We start from the raw sequence: 26,544 nt of genomic DNA on the forward strand, positions 1-26,544 counted from the left end.
TTTTGATGTTAAATCCACTATCTTTATTAGCATCTACTAACAATATAGTATTTTAAGCAAGATAAACAGAAGTTAACAGTGTTATGCGTACGTGTGTGTAAATATAACTCCCAAACTATTGAACTCGGGGGAAACAAAGCTTGGAGTCTTGAGATGGTGAACTATGAAAGTTCAGTTCAACCACAGAGCAGTTGAGGAGAGAGAGATATTTGTAATCCAGGGTAAATGTCGAGAGAAGGCAATAACGTGAATTCAAGTTTCCATGGTGGTAAAACGAGAGAACAGTCGCTGCAGATTTTATCCGTCATCGTTCCAAATCCATTTACGAATTATCACAGGAAGTGACTTGTCACAAGGGGTATCGTCTTCAAGTGAATTACCACACCACACCCAGGCAAGTGTTAACACATAGGTGGTCTTCATAGGATACCCCAAATCCGATCCACTCCTATGGATCAAATGAGGTGACAACCACACATTTGATGTTTGCTGAATCGATAATTAACCCACCCTTGTGGGCAGAGGAAAGTTCTAAACAGTGACCCTTGGCCACCAGTTCCCTTGTTTCGAACCTTCCATTTTTCCTCCTTCATCTCCATCTGACTCTGAGTATCTGTGTCCTCGGTTAAAACAAGCAGCGAGCGATGTAAACAAGCTGCAAGTCAGACTGATTTCCATTCTTAATCTCTCTCTCTCTCTTAAAATGACAGTCCACAGAAAATGAAACCTAGGGATTCATAACAATGGCCCAGTGTGAACTGACTGGTGTGCCAGTAGGTGGGATGACTGAGTGAATCTCTTCCCACAGTCTGAGCAGGTGAACGGCCTCTCCCCAGTGTGAACTCGCTGATGACTCTGTAGGTTGGATGAGTGAGTGAATCTCTTCCCACATTCTGAGCAAGTGAACGGCCTCTCCCCAGTGCGAACTGACTGGTGTGCCAGTAGGTGGGATGACCGGGTGAATCTCTTACCACATTCTGTTCAGGTGAATGGCTTCTCCCCAGTGTGAACTCGCTGGTGTTTCTGCAGGGTGGACGAATCAGTGAACCTCTTCCCACAGACTGAGCAGTTGAACGGCTTCTCCCCAGTGTGAACTCGCTGATGTCTCTGTAGGTCGGATGACTGAGTGAATCTCTTCCCACATTCTGAGCAGGTGAACGGCCTCTCCCCAGTGTGAACTCGCTGGTGTTTCTGTAGGGTGGACAAATTAGTGAATCTCTTCCCACAGACTGAGCAGGAGAATGGCCTCTCCCGCGTGTGAGCTGACTGGTGTGCCAGCAGTCCGGATGACCTAGTGAATCTCTTCCCACATTCTGAGCAGGTGAACGGCTTCTCCCCAGTGTGAACTCGCTGATGACTGTGTAGGTTGGATGAGTAAGTGAATCTCTTCCCACATTCGGAGCAGGTGAACGGCTTCTCCCCAGTGTGAACTCGCTGGTGACTCTGTAGGTGGGATGAATCAGTGAATCTCTTCCCACATTCGGAGCAGGTGAACGGCTTCTCCCCAGTGTGAATTCGCTGATGACTCTGCAGATCGGATGACTGAGTGAATCTCTTCCCACAGACTGAGCAGGTGAACGGCTTCTCCCCAGTGTGAACTCGCTGATGTCTCTGTAGATCGGATGACCGAGTGAATCTCTTCCCACATTCTGAGCAGGTGAATGGCTTCTCCCCAGTGTGAACTTGCTGATGTCTCTGTAGGGTGGACGAATCAGTGAATCTCTTCCCACATTCTGAGCAGGCGAACGGCTTCTCCCCCGTGTGAACTCGCTGATGACTCTGTAGGCAGGATGACCAAGTGAATCTCTTCCCACATTCTGAGCAGGTGAACGGCCTCTGCCCCGTGTGAACTGACTGGTGTGCCAGTAGTCTGGATGACCTAGTGAATCTCTTCCCACATTCTAAGCAGGGGAACGGCTTCTCCCCAGTGTGAACTTGCTGATGTCTCTGTAGGGTGAATGACTGAGTGAATCCCTTCCCACAGACTGAGCAGGTGAACGGCTTCTCCCCAGTGTGAACTCGCTGGTGACTCTGTAGGTGGGATGAATCAGTGAATCTCATGCCACATTCTGAGCAGGTGAACGGCTTCTCCCCAGAGTGAATTCGCTGGTGTTTCTGTAGGGTGGATGAATCAGTGAATCTCTTCCCACAGAATGAGCAGGTGAACGGCTTCTCCCCAGTGTGAACTCGCTGATGTCTCTGTAGGTCGGATGACTGAGTGAATCTCTTCCCACATTCTGAGCAGGTGAATGGCTTCTCCCCAGTGTGAATTCGCTGATGTCTCTGTAGGATGGATGAATCAGTGTATCTCTTCCCACAGACTGAGCAGGTGAATGGCTTCTCCCCAGTTTGAACTCGCTGGTGAGCCATTAGGTTAGATGACTGAGTGAATCCTTTTTCCTTTCCCAGAAATTCAGCAGATGACCAGCCTCTACCCAATGTGAACTGACTGGTGTGTCCGCAGGTGGGAAGACCGACTGAATCCTTTCTCACACACAGAACAGATGAATGGCCTTGCCCAGTGTGAACTTGCTGATATACCTTCAATTGAGATAACCGAGTGAATCCATTCCCACTATCTGAGCAGGTGAACGGCCTTTCCCTTGGAAAGTTATGGGCATGTCAGTCGGTCAGAAGACTGAGAGAATACCTTCCCACAGTCTGAACAGGAACGATGGTCGATCCCTTGCTCCAGTTCTTAAATATCTTGACAGGGACAGCAAAACTGGCGTGCCTTGTTTGAGATTGCTGGAGGCAAATTCCTTCTCGTTTTTAACCTGTAAAAAGATTTACAAAATCCATCAATTGGTGTAGGACAACATTTCAGATGAGATTACTTGAGTTGCCAAGGTTTGATCTGATATCACACTGTTACAGTGAGGTTCAACCCAAGTTGGACAGAGAAATCATCTTCTGCATGGGCACAGTGCTGGTATCTGGAGTGACCATCAAATTCTCTGATGCTCTTCCTGTCTCTATAAGAATGGGGCATTTCTGCCATCTCCAATCTGTGACCTGGCTCAGTTTGACTCTCTCCATTGGTATTATTCCCTGTTCCTGCTGAGCCCCATGGATGCCTGGCCCCACAGTAACTGAAACACCCTCTCACAAATAGTCTTTCTTGACATGCATCTGGGATTTTCTTTTATGTATTATTAACTTAAAGTGCCACAGTTTTAACGCCATATAAAAAATTCCTGCTGAGATGAATGGTTGGTCCACACAGCTGTTAAAAGGACTTGGAGTGAATTTTTGTATTATTTCAGGTTCTTGTCACAGTCACAGAAAATTACAACACAGAAACAGGCCCTTTGGGCCATCTGGTTTGTGCTGAACTATTTAAACTGCCCACTTCCATACCCCTACCATCCATGTACCTATGCAAACCTCTTAAATGTTGAAATTGAGCTCGCATGCACCACTTGTGCTGGCTGCTCATTCCACACCCGGATGACCGTCTGTGTGAAGAAGTTTCCCCTCATGTGCGCCTAATATCTCACCTTTCACCCTTAACCCATGGCCTCTGGTTGTAGTACCGCCCAATCTCAGTAGAGAAAGCCAGCTTGCATTTACCCTATCTATACCCCTCTATCACAATCAAATCTCCCCTCGGTCTTCTACATTCTAAGGAATAAAGTCTTGACCTGCTCAATCTTTCCTTATAACCCAAGTCCTCCAGACCTGGCAAAATCCTTGTGAATCTTCTCTGAACTCTTTCAACCTCTTTTACATCTTCCTGTAGGTTGGTGACCAAAACCGCACACAATACTCCAAATTAGGCCTCACCAATGTCTTGTACAAAGTCAACAGAACATCCATCTATTGTTGTCAGTACTTTGGTTCAAAAAGGCCAACGTGCCAAAATCTTTCTTTCCATCCCTATCTAACTGTGACACCACTTTCAGTGAAATACAGACCTGTATTCTCAGATGCCTTTCTTCTACAGCAATCCTCAGTGCCCTAACATTCACTGTGTAAGACCTAGGTCCAACCAAAATGCAACACCTCACACTTGTCTCCATTAAATTCCATTTTGCATTTCTTATCCCATTATTCCAGCTGATCCAGATTGCACTGCAAGCCATGATAGTCTTCCTTGCTGTTCACGACACCACTAATCTTGGTGTGATCCACAAATTTGCTGATCCAGTTAACCACACTATCAACCAGATTACTGATATAGATGACACACAATAACAGATACAGCACTGATCCCTGTGGCAAACCACTAGTCACAGGCCTCCAGTCAGAGAGGCAACCATGTACTACCACACTCTGGCTTCTCCCAAAGACAGTGACTCACCCAATTTACTATCTCATCTTGAATGCTGAGTGACTGAACCTTCTTGACCAATCTCCCATATGAGACTTTGCCCAGTGCCTTGCTAAAGTCCATGTAGACAACATCCACTGCCTTGCCTTCAACCACTTTCCTCATAACCTCCTCAAGAGACTCTATAAGATTGGATAGACATGACCTACCGTGCACAAAGCCATGCTGTCTATCCTTTATCAGTCCACACCTATCCAAATACTTACAGTATATATCCGGTTCCTGCACATACATTCCAATAACTTACCCAAAACCTGTTGGGAAACTTTCAGAAACCAAAAGCAGACAACTAAAAAAAAAAGTCAGGTGAGCTCAGGGCATGGAATCATGATACTGTTGTCATTCATGCGTCTTGGTAGCACCCAACAGTCTGAGGCATTTAGAGGAACAAAATATCCTGGCCTCAATATCTCTTGAAAAGCAAGGTTCCCTGCACCTGTAACTTTTCAACTTTTATTTTAGCAGGCATGTATAAACTCTACATCCTCAAAATTTCACTTCTGAAGGCCTCCCACTTACCAAGTACTCCTTTGCCAGAAAGCAGCCTGTTCCAAACCACACTTGTCAGAGCCTTTCTCATACCATCAAAATTGACCTTTCTCCAATTTAGAATCTCAACCCGTGGTGCACACCTCTCGTTTTCCATATTTACTTTGAATCTCATGGCATTATGATCACTAATTTCTGTCACCAGCCCTGGATCATTTCCTAACAGCTTACTGCACACTTCTACGTCAGGAATTCAAATTACAGATTAAGGGCACATTTGACAAACTCTACTCCATCTAGTCCTTTTGCTGTATGGGAGTCCCAGTCAATATATGGAAAGTTAAAATCACTTACTGGAACAACCTTTGCATCTTGGCATGGTGCAATCTCTCTACAAATTTATTCCTCTAAATCCCTCAAACTGTTGGATGCAACCAAGTCCCCACAATGGATACAACTTCATAATTCCCTGTCCTGAGCTCATCTGGCTTTCCTACGATGCTTCTTGCATTGTGATATACACAGCTCAGCACATCATCGCACCATGCTCAACCATTTGATTGCTGACTCTGTCTGAGGTCTGAACAACATCTGACTGATGTCAAGAAAACAAACTCTCCCTCATTGTCACAAAAACAAAGGAGCTGATTATGGACGACAGGAGGAATGGAGACAGGCTAATCCCTATTGACATCAATGGATCTGGGGTTAAGACGGTGAACAGCTTTAAGTTCCTCGGCATAAACATCACCAAGGATCTCACATATAACCATATAACAATTACAGCATGGAAACAGGCCATCTCGGCCCTTCTAGTCCATGCTGAATGCTTACTCTCACCTAGTCCCACCAACCTGCACTCAGCCCATAACCCTCCATTCCTTTCCTGTCCATACAGCTATCCAATTTTACTTTAAATGACAATATCGAGCCTGCCTCTACCACTTCTGCTGGAAGCTCATTCCACACAGCTACCACACTCTACCACTCCCCTCATGTTACCCCTAAACTTCTGCCCCCTAACTCTCAACTCATGTCCTCTTGTTTGAATCTCACCTACTCTCAATGGAAAAAGCCTATACACGTCAACTCTATCTATCCCCCTCATAATTTTAAATACCTCTGTCAAGACCCCCCTCAACCTTCTACGCCCCAAAAAAATAAAGACCCAACTTGTTCAACCTTTCTCTGTAACTAAGGTGCTGAAACCCAGGTAACATTCTAGTAAATCTCTGTATTCTCTCTATTTTGTTGACATCTTTCCGATTATTCGGTGACCAGAACTGTACACAATACTCCAAATTTGGCCTTACCAATGCCTTGTACAATTTTAACATTACATTCCAGCTCCTATACTCAATGCTCTGATTTATGAAGGCCAGCACACCAAAAGCTTTCTTCACCACCCTATCCACATGAGATTCCACCTTCAGGGAATGATGCACCATTACTCCCAGATCCCTCTGTTCTACTGCATTCTTCAATGCCCTACCATTTACCATGTATGTCCTATTTTGATTATCCTACCAAAATGTAGCATCTCACACTCACCAGCATTAAACTCCATTTGCCATCTTTCATGTACATGGTCTGTACATACCGGCTGTGTTGTGAAAAGAGCACAGCAGCACTTCTTTCACCGCAGATAGTTGAAGAAGTTGGGGATGGGGCCCAAAATCCAAAGGTCTTTCTACAGGGACACACAATTGAGAGCATCCTGACTGGCTGCATCACTGCCTGGTATGGGAACTGTACTTCCCTTAATCGCAGGAACCTGCAGAGAGTGGTGCAGACAGCCCAGCGCATCTGTAGATGTGAACTTCCCACTATTCAGGACATTTACAGAGACAGGTGTGTAAAAGGGGCCCAAAGGATATTGGGGACCCAATTCACCACAACCACAAACTGTTCCTGCTGCTCCCATCCAGGAAACGCTACCACAGCAAAGGGACCAACAGGCTCCGGGACATCATCTTCTACCAGGCCATCAGACTGATTAATTCATGCTGATACAATTGTAAACTATGTTATATCGACTGTCCTATGTATAAACTATCTGTTATAAATTACTGTGAATTGCACTTTTAACATTTAGATGGAGATGTAAAGATTTCTACTCCTCATGTATATGAAGGACGTATGTAATAAAGTCAATTCAATTCAATTCACCCTCTCCACTATCTGTTCTGTCATTCTGGCTCCCATTTCCCCTACAACTTATTTTAACCACACCCCCCCTCTCCCCACACTAGCACTAGCGAGCCTTACCACTGGGATATTAGTCCCCTCTTGTTCTGTTCCCCTCACTAACAAATCCCCTATCACCCCTTTGACTTTTCTCTGCCAGGTAATCTCAACAGTTTCTAAAGTGGTCCACCTGTTGTTGTGGGGGATGGCCACAAGAGTACTCTGCAATGGCTATTTAACCTCATTCCCCTTCCTGACTCTCACCCAGTTTCCTGCGTCCTGCACCTTGGGTGTAACTCACCTCTCTTCATGTCATATCTATCACCCCCTCCAACTCCTGGATGATCCAGAATTCATCCATTTCAAGTTCCAACTCCTTAAACTGCAGGGTTACAAGCTGCAGCTGGATGCACATCTTGTACGTCATGGCATCAGGGACACCGGAGCTCTCCCCACCTTCCCACCAATCTCCCCTCAAATTTGTAATGACCAGTGTGCACATAAAGCTTGTATTATGCAATTTTCCCACATGTGCACAGTGAATTTTATATAGAGAGGTATTCATTTTAACAGCTATCAAATCAGTCTATAAGAACTTTGATCTCCTCTGGGTTTGTTTAAGTTCATCTACACTCTCACACAACCTAAGTTGCAGGCCTGTAACAGGTAATGATGGATTTTCTTGCCAGAGCTTTTGCACACAGTCCATGTGTCATTTGCTTGCTAAATGACGCTTAAAAGTCAGATTTCCAAATATCACTCCACTTCTTCCCACTTGCAAATTCTCCAGCAACTTTTGCATCACCACAATACACACAGGTAACACCAGTTTCTGTATTGTACATAAATATTTCCCCTGAACCCTCCCCCAGGTGACTGACGGTGGTGAACTCAGTGATGGCAATGCCAATGAATATGAAGGGAAGGGCAGTAGTCTGTCTCATTGGAGTCTGGCACATTTGTGATGTGAAAGCTACTTGTTGCCCAGGGCAAAAGTGTTTGATATCATTATGTACCCAGAGAGAGTGGGACAAAACATATTCTCACGGGTAGAAAGTCCAGAACAAGAGGGGGTAGAACAAGCAACAGACACAAAATGCTGGGGGAACTCAGCAGGCCAGGCAGCATCTATGGAAAAGAGTACTAATGCTGAGTTCCTCCAGCAATTTGTGTGTGTTGCTCGGATTTCCAGCATCTGCAGATTTTCTCTGGTTTGTGACTGGAGGCAGAACAAAGGTGATTTTCACAACAGCTGATGTAAAAGATTTTGTTCCCTTTCTCCGAGTTCCCGATCCTTGCATTTAGACAGCTGGAGCTCAGCTCTGTCTGAGAGACCCATCGGTTCCCATTCCCTCATCAGCCGGAAGCTCCCCGGGGCCCGTGTACGGATGGTGGGGCTGAGAGAGAGGGAAGAGAGCAGGACTGTCCCGGGATTGCGGGTCACGGAGTCCGGAGTCACAGCAACTACCCGAAGTCGGTGTTGAAAACGCCGCCCGGTGAGACCCCCAACCCGGAGATCCCTTCTCACCTCAACCGATCATCCGGGGCCTTTTGTGCCCCGCGCGCTGGTGAGCTCGAGCTTGGTCGGTTTAACGGCTGGGCTACTGATCACGTGACCAGCTCCTCCCCCACCGCTGTCAACATGGGAGTCACGCGCTGCGCTATTCCCATTGGTGCGAAGCAATGTCAATCACTGCTTCCAACCAATAGCGGAGGCGGACCAGCCGAGAGGGCGTTACCCCCGATGACTCCGTCTCCCGAACTTCCCGTCACGGCGGGACAACCGTCAAAGTAAATGTCCGCTTTCTGATTTATTTCCATTTCCCTCCGAGGGCAGTTGGGGCGTTTGTGAAGCGTCTCCTGCGGCCGGAGTCTGATGTGTCGCTGAGAGGTAGGAGGAGACCGCTCGGCCCGTCGGTTTGATGCCGGTTCCCCGGGGAGGGAGAGGATGAAGACGGTGAGAGAGGGGGCGGACAGGATGTTTGTCCCGGTGGGGACAGGAGGGGCTCATCTGTGGAAATGTCTGAGCCCACGGTGGTGGCGATTCACCACATTGGGGGGCAAACACCGGCAGACTGTTGCCCTGCAAGCGGGGCCAATGGTCCGGGCAAAGTGACAATTATTTGTGTTTTGTTGAGACTGTACCGGGAATATGGTGTAAAATCCCGCTCCCCACACTAACACGGGTCACACAGACCAAAGAACAAACTGCCGGAGGAACTCAGTGGGTCGGGCAGCATCTGTGGAGGGAAATGGACCGTCAACATTTCGGGCCGAGACCCTCCCTCTGGACTGAGAGTGGACGGGAAATAGTCCGAGAAAAGAGGTGAGGGGTGGGGATGGGGCAAGAGCTGGGGAGTGAGAGGTGGATCCAGGTGAGGGGGAGGTGGGAAGGTGGAAATAGTGACGGGGTGGGAGGTGAGTGGTTGGGGCAACACGGGGCTGCAGAAGATGGAAATTAATTCCATGGAGGATTAACAAAGAGATTAGAGAGTATTTGTTATAGAGAGTGCAATGAAGATTCACCAGACTGATCCCTGGAGTAGTGGGTCATCATATGAAGAAAGATCAAATGTGATAACCCTTTCATTTATAGAATCGAGGACTGAGAGGTGAACACATTGAAATGCACAACATCATTACAGGCTGAACCAGGGATCCCAGTTTCTGAAAAAGGGGTGGACTGTCCGGGACTGAGACAAGGGGAAATGTCTCCACTCCGAGGGTGGTGAATGCCTGTAAATCCCCACCACAGAGGGTGGTGAAGACTCAGTGATCGTCCTCACATAAAACAGAGGCCGGCAGATGTGTGGAGACCAAAAGTATCAAGGAAATGAGGATCGGGCAGAAACATGTGGCTGAGATGGGAGAGCAGCCATCATCTTCGAGGAGCTGAATGGCCACCTCCTGCTGTTTCTCACTTGATGTTTCAGTGTTCCTGTCCAGTGAAGTTGGAGGAATGTGAATAGAATTGAGTGTTTACAAACATGGACGGATTTAAATGAAACCTGCACATTTCCGGTTTGGGTCTGAATTGTGTGTTGGACCGGGATGGGAATCGAGCCCGTGACTCTGTGACCTTGGGGTGGAGGGAAAGGGACAGGGACGATTTGGAGGGACGAAGTAAAAATGTATCTGGAGTAAATATGGAATAATGTGGGAAATGTGGCGGATGGGTCTGGCAGCATGTGAGGGGCGAAGAGCAGAGTCACCGGATCAGGTGGGAGACCCTCCACCAGCACATGATCCCGTTTCCTGTTCACGTTTTCCCGCAGATCTGCAGCATCTGCCGGTCACTGCTGGAGTGTACGTGTAACTTCATCTTTCGCCCGTTCAGACAAGGCAGTGAGATCCGGATCTGTCATGTCCTCTCGTTGTGGGTGGACAATGTTTTATTCTGCAATATTTTCAGCATGTTTCCATATAACCACATAACAATTACAGCACAGAAACAGGCCATCTCGGCCCTTCTAGTCCGTGCCGAATGCTTACTCTCACCTCGTCCCAGGCCTCAGACCATAACCACTGGGCCGAGGCCTGGGACTAGGCCTCATTCCACTGTTTTTACCTGCTGAAGGGCAGCCAATGTTTCTGGGTGTCTGACCCATTCATATGAGAACTTAGCCTTTTGTATTTATCTGAGCTTTTCATAAATGTGTACAGTTTAGTTCAGCTTCACTCCAGAATTTCCAAAGCAACAACCCAGTCAGTCAAATAGTTCCACACAATTAAAGTAGTTTACAGTATTACATTTTAATTTTATTTTGTGTTACTTATATAATTTAACTATTTAATATGTATATTCTTATTTTAAATCAAAGGTAAAAATCTATTGTTATGAATTAAATTCTGTTGCTGCTGTAGAGACAACAAATTACATAAGATCAGCCAGTGCTATTAAACCTGATTCTGATAATTGGTCTGGGAGACCCACCACCGGTCACCTGATCCCAGTTACCGCAGATCGTAATGCGAGATTGAAGCCTTTTCTATTTATTGGTGTTCATCAGTTCAGTTAACTTTTCCTCTGTGGTTCCAAAGCAGAAGCTCAGTCTGTCTAATATTTCCACACAATTAAAATGGGGACTTATCATGTACTGAGCTACAGCTGCAGAGAAAGTGCAGTGCAGATAGACATATGGGGCAGGGTCACATCGAGTTACATTGTGAGGTCGAGTCCATTCTATTGGACTGGAGACCATTAATTTGGCTGACAACTGCAGACAAGAAGCTGTCCATGAACCTGGTGGTACGCGCTTTAAGACTTTTGCATCTCTTCCCCGATGGAGGTTTGGGTTTGCAGCAATAATGTCCAAAGTTGTGGGCATCTTTGAGTACAAGGCCTGCTTTCCCGAGGCAGGGGAAGTGTAGGAAGAGTCCATAGAGGGGAGGCTTGTTTCTATGATGTTTCCAGATGAGACCAAAGTTCTCTGCAGTTCCTTGCAGTCATGGGCAGAGCTTTAGCCATACGAAGTTGTGAAGTATCGAGAAGAAGCTCAGAGACCTCGGCCTTCACCCTGCCTTGTGTAGCTGGATCCTGGACTTCCTGTCAGATGGCTGGCAGGTGGTAAGAGAGGGATCCCTCACCTCTGTCTCTTTGACCCTCAGCACACATGCCCCACAGGGTTGAATCCTTGGCCCCCTCCTTTACTCTCTGTGCACCCATGACTTGTGTCGCCACCCACAGCTCCAATCTGTTAATTAAATTTGCTGACGACACTATATTGATTGGCCTAATCCCAAATAATAACTTTCAATTGATCAAATGCTTCCTGACAAGGCTCGGTCCAAACAGACTTTTCACCCTTCTTCAGGAGATTAGCCAGAGGAAGAGCGATATCAGCAAAGTTCTTCCAGAACTTACGATAATATCCAACCATTCCCAGAAACCTTTCAAGAGCCTTCTTACCAGTCTGTCACAAAAACTGTGGGTCAACTGTCTAAGAAAAATAACAAGATGGCTTGAGTGGCAAAAATAGATTGTGGTGCTTTTATTTACAAAGATAGTGGAAAAACAAAAACTTGGATGTCCACATGAAAACAAGAATTTAAAAAAAAAAAAAACTATATTATATATATATATATAAATACACACACACACACACACACACACACACACAGCTTGCAATTGTCACCTGTCTGGTTAACAGCCACCCTCAGACTAAACAGAAAAAAAAACGACCCAAAGCCTTGGTAACCTGAGGCTTATAACTGCTAAGCCAATCTCCCTAGACTAACCAAAAGCTAATTAACTCAATTATCTTCCATTTCACACAATCTAAAACTCTACCACCAGTTCTCACAATAAACACATATACTTCATCACAGGATTCACCATTTCCCGGTTAAATAACTTGTATAAACCCCAAAACTTTACCACAAGATGAGTAATTAGGTAACATAACCCTTGTCCCAGGTAAAGATGGTATCCTCCACCATCGGCACACCTGTGCAGGTTGCTGCTGCCTCTATATAAGACAGCTCTATGCAGCAGCTCTGTTTCAGACCCAGTGACTGTGGAGGAGAGAGACGTCAGATTATCATGACACTTCGGCAAAACACTTATTGGAAAGATGAATATGAATAAATTGACCTGAGATAATAAAGCTGTGACATAGTGTGTTTCTTTTTTTCATACCTGTTACTGCTGGGGATGAGTGTAAAATTGTGACTGTTGATTTATTGTGACATGTGCACTCACCACAATAACAAAGGGGAATAATGTGTGTGGATGACCCTTTGGGTGTTTTACCGAGTGTGCCATGAGACGTCTGTAATCAGTGACGGGCCTTCATCACACAGTCAGAATAGGAACTTCAGAAATTGCCTGAATTTTGCCTGCACAGAAGCCAACTTGCCTTGACCTACAACACAGCCAAGACAGATCACAGTGGCATGGCCAAATTCACTCTTAGCTAAGTCAACTGTAAGGTTGGCCCTGGAAAGCCTGTCAAACAGCTCTTCTACTACAGCTCTTCCCAAGTGTCACTCCCTGTGACTAAGTCATCAATATAGGCATCTGTGTGTCCTAACCCTTGAACTGCAGAATCAATCATTCTCTGGAATGTTCCTGGAGCATATTTCATTCCAAATGGCGAAACATTATATTCATACAACCCAGAAGGTGTCACAAATGCAGAAATTTCTCTACCTCAGTCCGTCAATGGAACACACCAATACCCTTTCAACAGATCAATCTTTGTAAGAAATTACCTTTTCCAACCTTATCAATGCAATCATCCACCCTAGGGATAGGATAGGCATCTGTTTTTGTTACTGCATTTACCTTCCTATAATTAGTGCAAAATCTAACACTACCATCAAGTTTGGGCACAATAACGCAGGGTGAGCTCCACTCTGATGTTGAACGCCTAATAATACCACTTTCAGCATATATTCAATTTCTTGCTCAGCCAATTTACACTTTTCTATATTCATGCGATATGGGTGTTGTTTAATCGGTTTGGCTTGACCCATATATACGTCATGTACTGCAACCGTGGTTTGCTTGGGAACATTGGGAAATAAAACTTTAAACCTCAGAATTAATTCCTTCAGCTGTTGTTGTTGCTTTGGCTGCAGATGAGCCAACTTGTTGTCCACGTTTTTGAGAACAACCGAGTTCATTAGCCTAACTGGGACCATGTTTGGCTTGTGAAAAGTCTCAGACGAGTCAATTGTTTCATTCTCAGGGCTGTCAGATTTATATGTTTGACAACACTCACCGATGGTGCCTGCTTGGCAGAATAAGGCTTTATCATATTGATGTGTACCACCTGTGTTAGTTTACGTCAGTCGTGTGTTTTAATAACATAATTCACATCATTAATTTGAGAGACTATTTCATACAGTCCATTGAATTTCACTTGAAGTAGAATCATCAACATTGGAGATAAGGCAAGCACATTATCCCCCACCTAGTATTTTCTTTTGTTTTGGTCCGCTTAACAAACCAACACTTCACTTTGTTTTGAGAAATCTTTAAGTTTTGTCTCGCTAGACTACAGGCCTGGTAGAGTTTATTTTTGAACTTCAAAACATAGTCTAACAAGTTAACATATACATCCCCATCAATCCACTGTTCCTTTAACAAGGTCAAAGGTCCCCTCACTCTATGACCAAATACAAGTTCAAATGGGCTAAAGCCCAGTGATTCCTGTACCAACTCTCTTAAGCCTGATTTATACTTGTGCGTCAAGTGTACACCATAGGCACTATGTACCCTACGCCGCAGGGTAACGTGCACCTCTTCAAAAAAGTAACTCACGCGTCGCGGCGATGCAGACCGCAACAACTGTGATTGGTTCGCTTGGTAGCATTGCATTTCCGGTTGCTTTTCTCCACCATGTCTGTACACTGATGCAAAATAAATGGTTGGAGACAATGAACCAAATCGTCAAATCTACCTGCCGACATCCAAAAATATTTGAAATGCATTTACTCGTCCATGTCTCTCATGATGAAGCTCAACAGTGTCAGAGAAACCCCACCGCCAACTTGCGTTTTGGTGGTGAAGTGCAGAGCGATGCAGACACAACTACGCATGCTTGCTGCGGCGTAGGGCTACACAAAAATTAAATCAGGCCTATGGTGTAGGATACGGCGTATCCCGAATGCACAAGTATAAATCAGCCTTTACGGTGAACAAAAGCAAATGTATTCCTTCATCCCATTTTTTTCCATTTTCAACACAGTATGTCTTAATCATTGTTTTGACGGTAGAATGAAATCTTTCTAAAGCCCCTTGTGATTCCGGATGGTACGCAGACGATGTAATTTGCTTAGCTCCCAGTTCATAAACTACCTGCTGGAATAATCCATTTGTAAAATTACTTCCTTGATCAGACTGGATTTCTTCATGCAAACCAAATAAAGTAAAAAACTTGTTAAGAGCCTTTGTCACAGTTTTAGCTTTAATATTTCTGAGAGGTATTGCCTCTGGGAATCTGGATGCAGTACACATAATAGTTAGTAAATACTGATTAGTCTTTGGGAATGGGCCAACACAATCCACTATAAATTTGGAACAGGGTTCTTCGAATGCAGGTATAGGCCGGAGTGGGGTCACTGGGGTGACCTGATTAGGTTTACCCACAACTTGACAAGTGTGACAGGATCTGCAAAAGGTCACAACATCTTTCCTCAAATTAGGCCAGAAAAATTCTCTCATAATCCTGTTTACAGTTTTATTCTCTCCAAAATGGCCACCTAAGGGCATAGTGTGGGCCAAAGTTAAAATTTCAGTCCTATAAACTTTAGGAACTACAACTTGGTGAATAATTGTCCATTCCTCACTCGCAGGTATAGCAGGTGGCCTCCACTTCCTCATTAACACTCCATCCTTGAGATAATACCCTACTGACATTTTCTTAATCTCATCATCTGAGAGAAATGTTTCTTATAAAGCTTCAATCTCAGGGTCTCGGTTCTGTTCTGCTATAAACTCCTTCCTAGACAGGGATAAATCTTTCTCATCAGACTTACTACCTGAATCCTGTTGAAACAATGAAGGCTGAAAGGTCCCTGACAAGTCATCATAACCTGAATCCTGGTCAACCTGATTTTGGCTATCAGGGGTATCAGAATCATGCTGCACAGAACTGTCTGCATTGGCATACTTTTTAGCCATACTTCGAGTTACTGCGATAAATGTTAAAATCCATCTGTGGGTCGTCAGTGGTTGGCTTAGTTGTCAACTGCACTGCAGGAACAACATTACCATCTGCCAGGTCATTCCCTGACAGCAAAGTAACATCTTCCACTGGTAAACTGGAGCATAATCCGATCTTAACAGGTCCCAAAACCAACCCTGACTGTAAAGTGACCTTGCGCAATGGCACGGAAACAATGCTGCCCCCAATGCCTTTAATAAGATTTACCTCACCTATGTTAGTCTCATCACCAAACTTTAGAATGCTGTCTGATATAAGTGACTGAGAAGCCCCAGTATCTCGAAGAATTTTCACTGGTACCGGGGTTGACCCTTCCGTTACTAATACAAACCCATCTGACATAAAATGATGGAATCCCTACTTAACTCAGTCAGACCTCTCAGTCCTTAACTGAGCCTCAGCAGAATGTTCAGAACCCTGTCGGTTTACAGGTGCTTCAACATACTGATCACAGGCATGTGGGACTGTCTCCTTTTCCTTTTTCTTCTTCAGGACAGAATAATTAGCCACCATATGACCAGCTTTATTACAATAGTAACAAGGCAGACCAGAATATTTCTCCTTCAACTGCTTCCCTTCATCCTTAGTCTTGTCACTAGTCCCAGCTTTAATTTCTGGTTTACCCTGGTTATCCCTGCTACTCTTTTGGAAGCTCTTATTCTGGGTGAACTTAATGTTATGAGTTAAAGCAAACTTAACTGCTAATCTAGCAGACTCCTGCAAAGTGGCAGCATCCTTTTCATTTAAATACATCTTTATGTCATCAGGGACACACATTTTGAATTCTTCAATTAAAACCAACTCTTTCAAGCTGTTAAAATCATCATTTACATTTTTATATGTGCACCAGCGGTCAAAACACACAAACTTCTCATAAGCAAATTCCATATAAGTCCGGTTCACAGATTTCCTCAAATTTCTAAACTTTTGCCTGTATGCTTCTAGGACAAACTCATAAGCTTTGAGCACAGCCTGTTTCACCATGTCATAATCAGCTGCTTCATCAACTGTCAAAGCAGAATAGGCTTGCTGAGCCTTCCCCTTAATTACACTTTGTAAGAGAATAGGCCAACCCTCTTTTGGCCATTTTAAACCCTGAGCAAACTTCTCAAAATGCTGAAAGTATTTATCAACCTCTGCCTCGTCAAATGGAGGCACCAATTTAACTTCCCGACTGGCCTCAAACTTATCACCAGAGTCTAACGCTAGACCCCTTTGCTGCAATCTCTCTATCTTTTCCAGCTCGAACAGCCTCTGTCTTTCTGCTTCCTCTCTGTTTTTCTGCGTCTTTAGTCTCAACCTGCCTCTGCCTTTCCACAGCCTCTATCTTTATTTTTTCTAACTTGTGCGGGAGCTCTAGCTCACTAGGTTTACTTTCAGGAAACACCTCCAACTCCTGCATTTTAAACACACCCTCAGATACATAATACTCAGCTATTTTCCTCTGCATCTGTGACCTCCTCATTGTCGATTTCACCTTCACAAGTTTTAACCTTTTAGCAATACTCAGCAACTCAATCCTTCTGGTGTCCTCTAACGCCTCAGAGGTTGGCGCTTCCAGACATCTATCAACATCCATTGCTGCTGATTTTCCAGACACAAATAAATCAAAAGGGATTTCTACAATGAAACCGATAACTGATCAATACGCCTCCAAATCTTTTCCTATATCGGATGCAGGCCCAAATTTTGACCCTGTAACACTTTAGAAATGAGTCAGTAGCAATAGACTACACCTAGAGTCTGTTTTTGATGTTAAATCCACTATCTTTATTAGTACCTACTAACAATATAGTAACTTAAGCAAGATAAACAAAAGTTAACAGTGTTATATGTATATATGTGGGTAAATATAACTCCCAAACTACTGAGCTCAGGGGAAACAAGGTTTGGAGTCTTGAGATGGTAAACTATGAAAGTCCAGTTCAACCATAGAATAGTTGAGGAGAGAGAGGTATTTGTAATCCAGGGTAAGTGTGGAGAGAAGTCAATAACGTTGAATTCCACAGCATCCATGGTGGTAAAACGAGGGAACAGTCGCTGTAGATTTTATCCGTCGTCATTCCAAATCCACAAACAAATTATCACCAGAAGGTACTTGTCACAAGAGGTATCGTCTTCAAGTGAATTTCCACACCACACCCAGGCAAGGGTTAACACATAAGTGGTCTTCACAGGATACCCCAAAATAGATCCACTCCTATGGATCAAACGAGATGACAACCACACATTCAACGTATGCTGAATCAATAATTAACCCACCCTTGGGGGCATAGGAAAGTTCGAAACAGTGACCCTTGGCCAGTAGTTCTCTTGTTTTGAACCTTCCATTTTTCCTCCTTCATCTCTGTCTGACTCTGAGTGTCTGTGTCCTCGGTTAAAACTAAACAAGCTGTGAGTGATGTGAACAAGATGCAAGTCAGACTGATTTCCATTCTTAATCTCTCTCTCTCTCTCTCAAGATGACAGTCCACAGCAAATGAAATCTAGGGATTCATCACAATGGCCGTTCCCCATTGTGAACTGACTGGTGTGCCAGTAGGAGGGATGACTGAGTGAATCCTTTCCCACATTCTGAGCAGGTGAACGGCTTCTCCCCAGTGTGAACTCGCTGATGACTGTGTAGGTTGGATGACTGAGTGAATCTTTTCCCACAGACTGAGCAGGTAAACGGCTTCTCCCCAGTGTGAACTCGCTGATGTTTCTGTAGGGTGGATGACTGAGTGAATCTTTTCCCACAGGCTAAGCAGGTGAATGGCTTCTCCCCAGTGTGAACTCGCTGATGATTCTGTAGGGTGGATGAGTGAGTGAATCTCTTCCCACAGACTGAGCAGGTGAACGGCCTCTCCCCAGTGTGAACTCGCTGATGACTCTGTAGGGTGGATGACTGAGTGAATCTCTTCCCACAGACTGAGCAGGTGAACGGCTTCTCCCCAGTGTGACCTTGCTGGTGTGCCACTAGGTTGGATGACTCAGTGAATCTCTTCTCAGAGACTGAGCAGGTGAACAGCATCTCTCCAGTGTGAACTCGCTGGTGAGCCATTAGCTCAGACGAGCAAGTGAATCCCTTCCCACAGTCTGAGCAGGTGAATGGCCACTCCCCACTGTGAACTGACTGGTGTGCCAGCAGTCTGGATGACTGACTGAATCCTTTCCCACATTCTAAGCAGGTGAAAGGCTTCTCCCCAGTGTGAACTCGCTGATGACTCTGTAGGCTGGATGACTGAGTGAATCTCTTCCCACATTCTGAGCAGGTGAATGGCTTCTCCCCAGTGTGAACTCGCTGATGATTCTGTCGGCTGGATGAATTAGTGAATCTCTTCCCACAGACTGAGCAGGTGAACGGCTTCTCCCCAGTGTGAACTCGCTGATGACTCTGTAGGCTGGATAACTGAGTGAATCCCTTCCCACATTCTGAGCAGGTGAACGGCTTCTCCCCAGTGTGAACTCGCTGATGACTCTGTAGGTTGGATGACTGAGTGAAACCCTTCCCACATTCTGAGCAGGTGAACGGCTTCTCCCCAGTGTGAACTCGCTGATGACCCTGTAGGTTGGATAACCGAGTGAATCTCTTCCCACAGACTGAGCAGGTGAATGGCTTCTCCCCAGTGTGGACTCGCTGATGTCTCTGTAGGCTGGATTGATCAGCGAATCTCTTCCCACAGACTGAGCAGGTGAACGGCTTCTCCCCAGTGTGAACTCGCTGATGTTTCTGCAGGGTGGATTGATCAGCGAATCTCTTCCCACAGACTGAGCAGGTGAAGGGCTTTTCGCCAGTGTGAACTCGCTGATGTCTCTGTCGGGTGGATGAATTAGTGAATCTCTTCCCACAGACTGAGCAGGTGAATGGCTTCTCCCCAGTGTGAACTCGCTGATGACTGTGTAGGTTGGATGACTCAGTGAATCTCTTCCCACAGACTGAGCAGGTGAATGGCTTCTCCCCAGTGTGGACTCGCTGATGTCTCTGTAGGCTGGATTGATCAGCGAATCTCTTCCCACAGACTGAGCAGGTGCACAGCTTCTCCCCAGTGTGAACTCGCTGATGTGCCAGTAGGTTGGATGACTGAGTGAATCCTTTCTCACATTCTGAGCTGGTGAATGGCTTCTCCCCAGTGTGAACTCGCTGATGAATCTGTAGGTTGGATGACTGAGTGAATCTCTTCCCACAGACCGAGCAGGTGAACGGCTTCTCCCCAGTGTGACCTCGCTGATGTGCCACTGGGTTGGATGACTCAGTGAATCTCTTCTCAGAGACTGAGCAGGTGAACAGCATCTCTCCAGTGTGAACTCGCTGGTGAGCCATTAGCTTAGATGAGCAAGTGAATCCCTTCCCACAGTCTGAGCAGGTGAACGGCCACTCCCCACTGTGAACTGACTGGTGTGCCAGCAGTTTGGATGACTGACTGAACCCTTTCCCACATTCTAAGCAGGTGAACGGCTTCTCCCCAGTGTGAACTCGCTGATGACTCTGTAGGCTGGATGACTGAGTGAATCTCTTCCCACATTCTGAGCAGGTGAATGGCTTCTCCCCAGTGTGAACTCGCTGATGAATCTGTAGGCTGGATGAATTAGTGAATCCCTTCCTACAGACTGAGCAGGTGAACGGCTTCTCCCCAGTGTGAACTCGCTGATGACTCTGCAGGTTGGATGACTGAGTGAATCTCTTCCCACATTCTGAGCAGGTGAACGGCTTCTCCCCAGTGTGAATTCGCTGATGATTCTGTAGGCTGGATGAATTAGTGAATCTCTTCCCACAGACTGAGCAGGTGAACGGCTTCTCCCCGGTGTGGACTCGCTGATGTCTCTGTAGGCTGGATGACTCAGTGAATCTCTTCCCACATTCTGAGCATGTGAACGGCTTCTCCCCAGTGTGAACTCGCTGATGTTTCTGTAGGGTGGATTTATCAGTGAATCTCTTCCCACAGACTGAGCAGGTGAATGGCTTCTCGCCAGTGTGAACTCGCTGATGACTCTGTAGGGTGGATGAATTAGTGAATCTCTTCCCACAGACTGAGCAGGTGAACGGCTTCTCCCCAGTGTGAACCCGCTGATGACTCTGTAGGTTGGATGACTCAGTGAATCTCTTCCCACAGACTGAGCAGGTGAATGGCTTCTCCCCAGTGTGGACTCGCTGATGTCTCTGTACGCTGGATGACTCAGTGAATCTCTTCCCACATTCTGAGCAGGTGAACGGCTTCTCCCCAGTGTGAACTCGCTGATGTTTCTGTAGGGTGGATTGATCAGCGAATCTCTTCCCACAGACTGAGCAGGTCATTGGCTTCTCGCCAGTGTGAACTCGCTAATGTCTCTGTAGGGTGGATGAATTAGTGAATCTCTTCCCACAGACTGAGCAGGCGAACGGCTTCTCCCCAGTGTGAACTCGCTGATGTGCCAGTAGGTTGGATGACTGAGTGAATCTCTTCCCACAGACTGAGCAGGTGAATGGCTTCTCCCCGGTGTGAACTCGCTGGTGAGCCATTAGGTCAGATGACCGAGTGAATCCTTCCCCACAAGTTCAGCAGATGACCAGCCTCTGCCCAGTGTGAATTGCCTGGTGTGTCCACAGGTGGGATAACCGACTGAATCCCTTCTCACACACAGATCAGATGAATGGCCTTGTCCAGTGTGAACTTGCTGATGTACCTTCAATTGAGATAACCAAGTGAATCCACTCCCACTGTCTGAGCAGGTGAACGGCCTTTCCCCTGTGCAAAATGACGGGCATGCTAGTCAGTCAGATGACCAAGTGAATCCCTCCCCACAGTCTGAGCTGGAAGGATGGTTGATTGAAATCCTTGCTCCACTTTTCAAACATCTGGACAGAGACAGCAAAACTGGCGTACCGGGTTTGAGATCCTAGGAGCTAAATTCCATCTCGTTTTTAACCTGTAAAAAGATTTACAAAATCCATCATTGGGTTAGGACCAAATTTCAGATGAGATTACTTGAGTTCTCAAGGTTTGATCTGGTTGCAATGAGGTTCAACCCAAGTTGGAGAGAGAAATCATCTTCTGACTGGGCACAGTGCTGGTATCTGGAATGGCCATCAATTCCTTGATGCTCTTCCTGTCTCTATAAGAATGGGGCATTTCTGCCATCTCCAATCTGTGACCTGGCTCAGTTTGCCTCTCTCCATTTGTATTATTTCCTGTTCCTGCTGAGCAGCATGGGTGCCTGGGCCCACAGTCACTGAAACAGTATCAGGCAAATTGTCTTTCTTGTCATGCATCTGGGATTTTCTTTTATGCATTATTAACTTTAAAGTGCCACAGATTTAACACCATATACAAAATTCCTGCTGAGATGAATGGTTGGTCTGCACAGCTGTTAAAAGAACTTAGAGGGAATTTTTGTATTATTTCAGGTTCTTGTCACAGTCATCGAAAATTACAATACAGAAACAGGCCCTTTGGGCCATCTGGTTTGTGCTGAACTATTTAATCTGCCCACTCCCATACCCCTACCATCCAGGTACCAAACAAACCTCTTAAATGTTGAAATTGAGCTCGCATGCACCACTTGTGCTGGCTGCTCATTCCACACCCGGATGACCATCTGTGTGAAGAAGTTTCCCCTCATGTTCTCCTTAACGTTTCACCTTTTACCCTTAACCCATGGCCTCTGATTGTCGTCCCACCCCATCTCAGTGGTAAAAGCCAGCTTGCATTTACCCTATCTATACCCCTCATAATAGTGGTATACCTCCATCAAATCTCCCCTCAATCTTTTATGTTCCAAGGAATAAAGTCCGGACTTGTTCAATCTTTCCTAATAACCGAAGTCCTCCAGACCTGGCAACATCCTTGTGAATTTTCTCTGAACTCTTTCAACCTCTTTTACAACCTTCATGTAGGTAGGTGACCAAAACTGCACACAATACTCCAAATTAGACCTCACCAATGTCTTCCACAAGTCAATATAATGTCTATCTATTGTTGTCAGTACTTTGGTTCATGAAGGACAATGGGCCAAAATCCTTCTTTCCATCACATCTATGACACCATTTTCAATAGACAATAGGTGCAGGAGTAGGCCATTTGGCCCTTCGAGCTGGTACTGCCATTTACTGTGATCATGGCTGTTCATCCACAATCAGTACCCGGTTCCTGCCTTCTCCCCATATCCCTTGACTCTGCTATCATTAAGAGATCTCTCCAACTCCTTCTTAAAAGCATTCAGAGAATTTTCCTCCACTGCCTTCTGAGGCAGAGCATTCCACAGATTCACAACTCTCTGGGTGAAAAAGTTTTTCCTCAACTCCATTCGAAATGACCTACCCCTTATTCTCAAATTGTGGCCTCTGGTTCTGGACTCCCCCAACATCAGTGAATTGAGGACTTGTATTCCCACATCCCTTTCTTCTACAACACTCCTCAGTGCTCTACCAGTCACGGTGAAAGAACTCCCTTGGTAGGTCATACCAAAGTGCAACACCTCACACTTGTCTGCATTAAATTCCATTTTCCATTTCTCAAACCATTTTCCCAGTTGGTCCAGATCGCACAGCAGCCATGATAGTCTTCCTCATTGTTCACTACACCACCAATCTTGCTGTCAGCTACAAATTTGCTGATCCAGTTAACCACACTATCATCCAAATTACTGATATAGATGACAAACAACAACAGATCCAGCACTGATCCCTGTGGCACACCACTAGTCACAGGCCTCCAGTCAGAGAGGCAACCATCTGCTACCACACAGCGGCTTCTCCCAAAGACAGTGTCTCATCCAATTTACTATCTCATCTGGAATGCTGAGTGACTGAACCTTCTTGATCCACCTCTCATATTCCACCTCTGTAACCTGTACAGGGTCGAGGAATTTGATGCTGCTTTGCCTCTCTTCTATAGACTCTGCGTTCATCTCCTGAGCAAAAAATATCTCCCACATCTATTTTGTCTCCTCATATGGATTACCATTCTGATCTTGCAGAGGATTAATTTTTTCCCTTGCAATCTTTTCACACTCAACATATCTGCAGAATCCATGAGGATTCTCCTTGACCTTGTCTGCTGGGGCAACCTCATGCCTTCTTTGTCTTTCATAAGTGTTCACTTGAATTCCCTGTATTTCATAATTACCCATTTGTTCCGATCTGCCTGTACCTGGTATGCACCTCCTTTTTATTGATCTGGGAGATGAAAGCCAAAGGGGTGATAGAACTGCATGGTGTGGGGTGGGGTTGGGGGGGGGGGGTTTAAACTAAAGTTGCAGGGGGAATGGGAGCCTGAATAACAGAATAGATAGTGCAGGGTTTGCGGCAACATTTGTTGTTCAGACCTCAGACAAAGTCAGGAATGAAAAAGTTGAGCATGGTGCAGTGAATATGCTGAGCCCTGTATATTTCAATACAAGGAGCAGCGTAGGAAAGGCGGATGTGTTCAGGGCATGGATCAACACCTGGAATTATGACACTAGGGTCTGGCAACTGTGGCCTGGGACAGGCTGCTTTATGGCAAAGGCGTGCTTGGTAAATTGAGGCCTTCAAAGCGAAATTTTGAAAGTACAAAGCGGGTATGTGCTTCTCAGAATAAAAGGTGAGGATAGAAACTGTATGGAACCTTGGTTTTCAAGAGATATCGAGACCCTGGTGAAGCACAAAATGGAGTTGCAGAACAGGGATGGGCAGGTAGGTTCTTGTGGATTAGAAGAAATGCAAGAGAACACATAAGAAATAAATCAGGACGGCTAAATGAAGGCATGAGATTGCCCTCACAGAAAAGATGAAGGATAATCCTCAGGGATTCTGGAGATAGATTAAAAGCAAAAGGATTGCAAGGCACAAAGTTGGTCCTCTGGAAGACCGGAATGGCAATCCATGTGTGGAACCAAAGCAAACGGGGGAGATCTTAAATATTCTTTTCATCCCTATTTACTCAGATGGACACAGTGTCAATGAGAGTGTGGAAAAGCGGCATTAAAATCATGGACCCGCACAGATTAAAGAAGAGGGTGGATAAATCTCCGGGGCATGACAAGGTGCTCCCTCAGTCCCCATGGGAGGCAAGTGCAGAAATCGTCGGGCCCCAGCAGAGATAATTAATTCATCCTTAGTGAAGGGAGAGTTATCAGAGGATTGTAGGATAGCCAAAGTTATTTCGCTGTTCAACATAGAACATGGAAATCTACAGCATATTCCAGGCCATTCAGCCCACAATGTTGTGCCAACCATGAAATTTACTCTAGAAACTGCCTAGAATTTCCCTAGCACATGGACCTCTATGTTTCTAAGCTCCATGTACCTATCTAAGAGGCTGTTAAAAGACCCTATTGTATCTGCCTCGACCACCACTGCTGGCAGTGCATTCCACACACCCACCACTCTCTGTGTAAAAAAACTTACCCCTGACATCCCCTTGGTACCTATTTCCAAGCGGCTTAAAACTACATCTCTCACGTTAGCTATTTCAGCCCTGGGAAAAGCCTCTGGCTATCCACACGATCAATGCCCCTCATCATCTTATCCAGCTAAAAAAGGCTTTGTTGGAAGTAAGCAAACATATGAGGGTATAGATAGGGTAAATGCAAGCAGCTTTTTCCACTGATGTTGAGTGGGACGACAACCAGAGGTCATGGGTAAGTGACTTCCCCATTTATACAGCACAATACAGGCCCTTCGGCCCACAATGCTGTGCTGAACATTACTTACTTTAGAAATTCCCTAGAGTTCCCCATAGCCCTGTATTTTTCTAGGAGCCTCTTAAAAGACCATAATGTATCCGGCTTCATCACAGTCGCCGGCAGCCCATTCCACGCACTCACCACTCTGTGTAAAAAACTTACCCCTTGTGGTGATGTCACGTGTCAGGACGTGACTGGACAGAGTTCCCAGCATGAGCAGAAATGAAGAATGATCGAGAAGCATGACAGTGTAAGACATGGTTTTGCTGCTGTTAAATACAAGTTCAGTTCTGCAGAATATGGTTTGTTATTAGTAACCCACGGTACGTATAAAGAACACAACACCCCTGACATCTCCTTCGTACCTGCTTCCAAGCACCTTAAAACTGTGTCCTCTCTGCAGATTTTCTCTTTTTAGTGATTGGAGGCAGAACAAAGGTGATTTTCACAACAGCTGATGTAAAAGATTTTGTTCCCTTTCTCCGAGTTCCCGATCCTTGCATTTAGACAGCTGGAGCTCAGCTCTGTCTGAGAGACCCATCGGTTCCCATTCCCTCATCAGCCGGAAGCTCCCCGGGGCCCGTGTACGGATGGTGGGGCTGAGAGAGAGAGGGAAGAGAGCAGGACTGTCCCGGAAGTCACAACAATTATCCCTCAGTCGATGTTGAATCCCCTCCCCAACAATCTCCCTGACACCCGGAGACTCGCTCCTACCTGCTGCAGGTCTTCTCAGGCCCACCGTGTACTGTGCGCATGCGTGATATTCGGCAACGTCAGCACCCTCACGCCTGCGCATTCGATCGGTGCTTCGGCGACGGCGAAGGCGAAATGATTAACGCAGGAATTTATGGGTAATCCCGGCGCCATTAAAAGTTCCTGCAAGCACAGGTTCCATGTCCATACCTAATTTTCTTTTGTGTGTATGGAAAAGTCAGCAACTGTTCTAACGCAGAAAGCGGCTCCCATAAACAATATACTCAATATCAACGTGTATCTAATGCCAAAGTACAACCCTCTTACAATATAGATATAAAATACAAGAGATTCTGCAGTTGCTGGAAATACAGAGACGCACTCACACCCAAGATGCTGGAGGAACTTTGCAGTTCAGGCAGCAACTAAGCAGAGGAGTACACAGCGTCGGCATGCTGAAGGGGCTCGGCAGAAACGTTGTCTATTTATTCCTCTCCACATTCGTTGCCTGATCTACTGATTTATTCCAGTATTTTGCAGAAATTA

The 26,544-nt window shown here is 45.6% G+C and overlaps 1 protein-coding gene across 1 annotated transcript; it reads right to left on the minus strand.

Annotated features, from left to right (window-relative positions):
* Positions 1-26,011, minus strand: LOC140192534 (uncharacterized). The gene is given in 3 exon segments (XM_072250095.1): positions 1-2,608; positions 18,183-22,017; positions 25,671-26,011. Coding segments are annotated over 2 exon segments (4,851 nt in total). The 5' UTR covers positions 21,161-22,017; positions 25,671-26,011; the 3' UTR covers positions 1-735.
* Between the last annotated feature and the right edge of the window lie 533 nt (positions 26,012-26,544).

This window comes from Mobula birostris, unplaced genomic scaffold (genome assembly GCF_030028105.1).
Source record: "Mobula birostris isolate sMobBir1 unplaced genomic scaffold, sMobBir1.hap1 scaffold_1597, whole genome shotgun sequence".
In the NCBI taxonomy this organism is placed as follows: Eukaryota; Metazoa; Chordata; class Chondrichthyes; order Myliobatiformes; family Myliobatidae; genus Mobula; species Mobula birostris.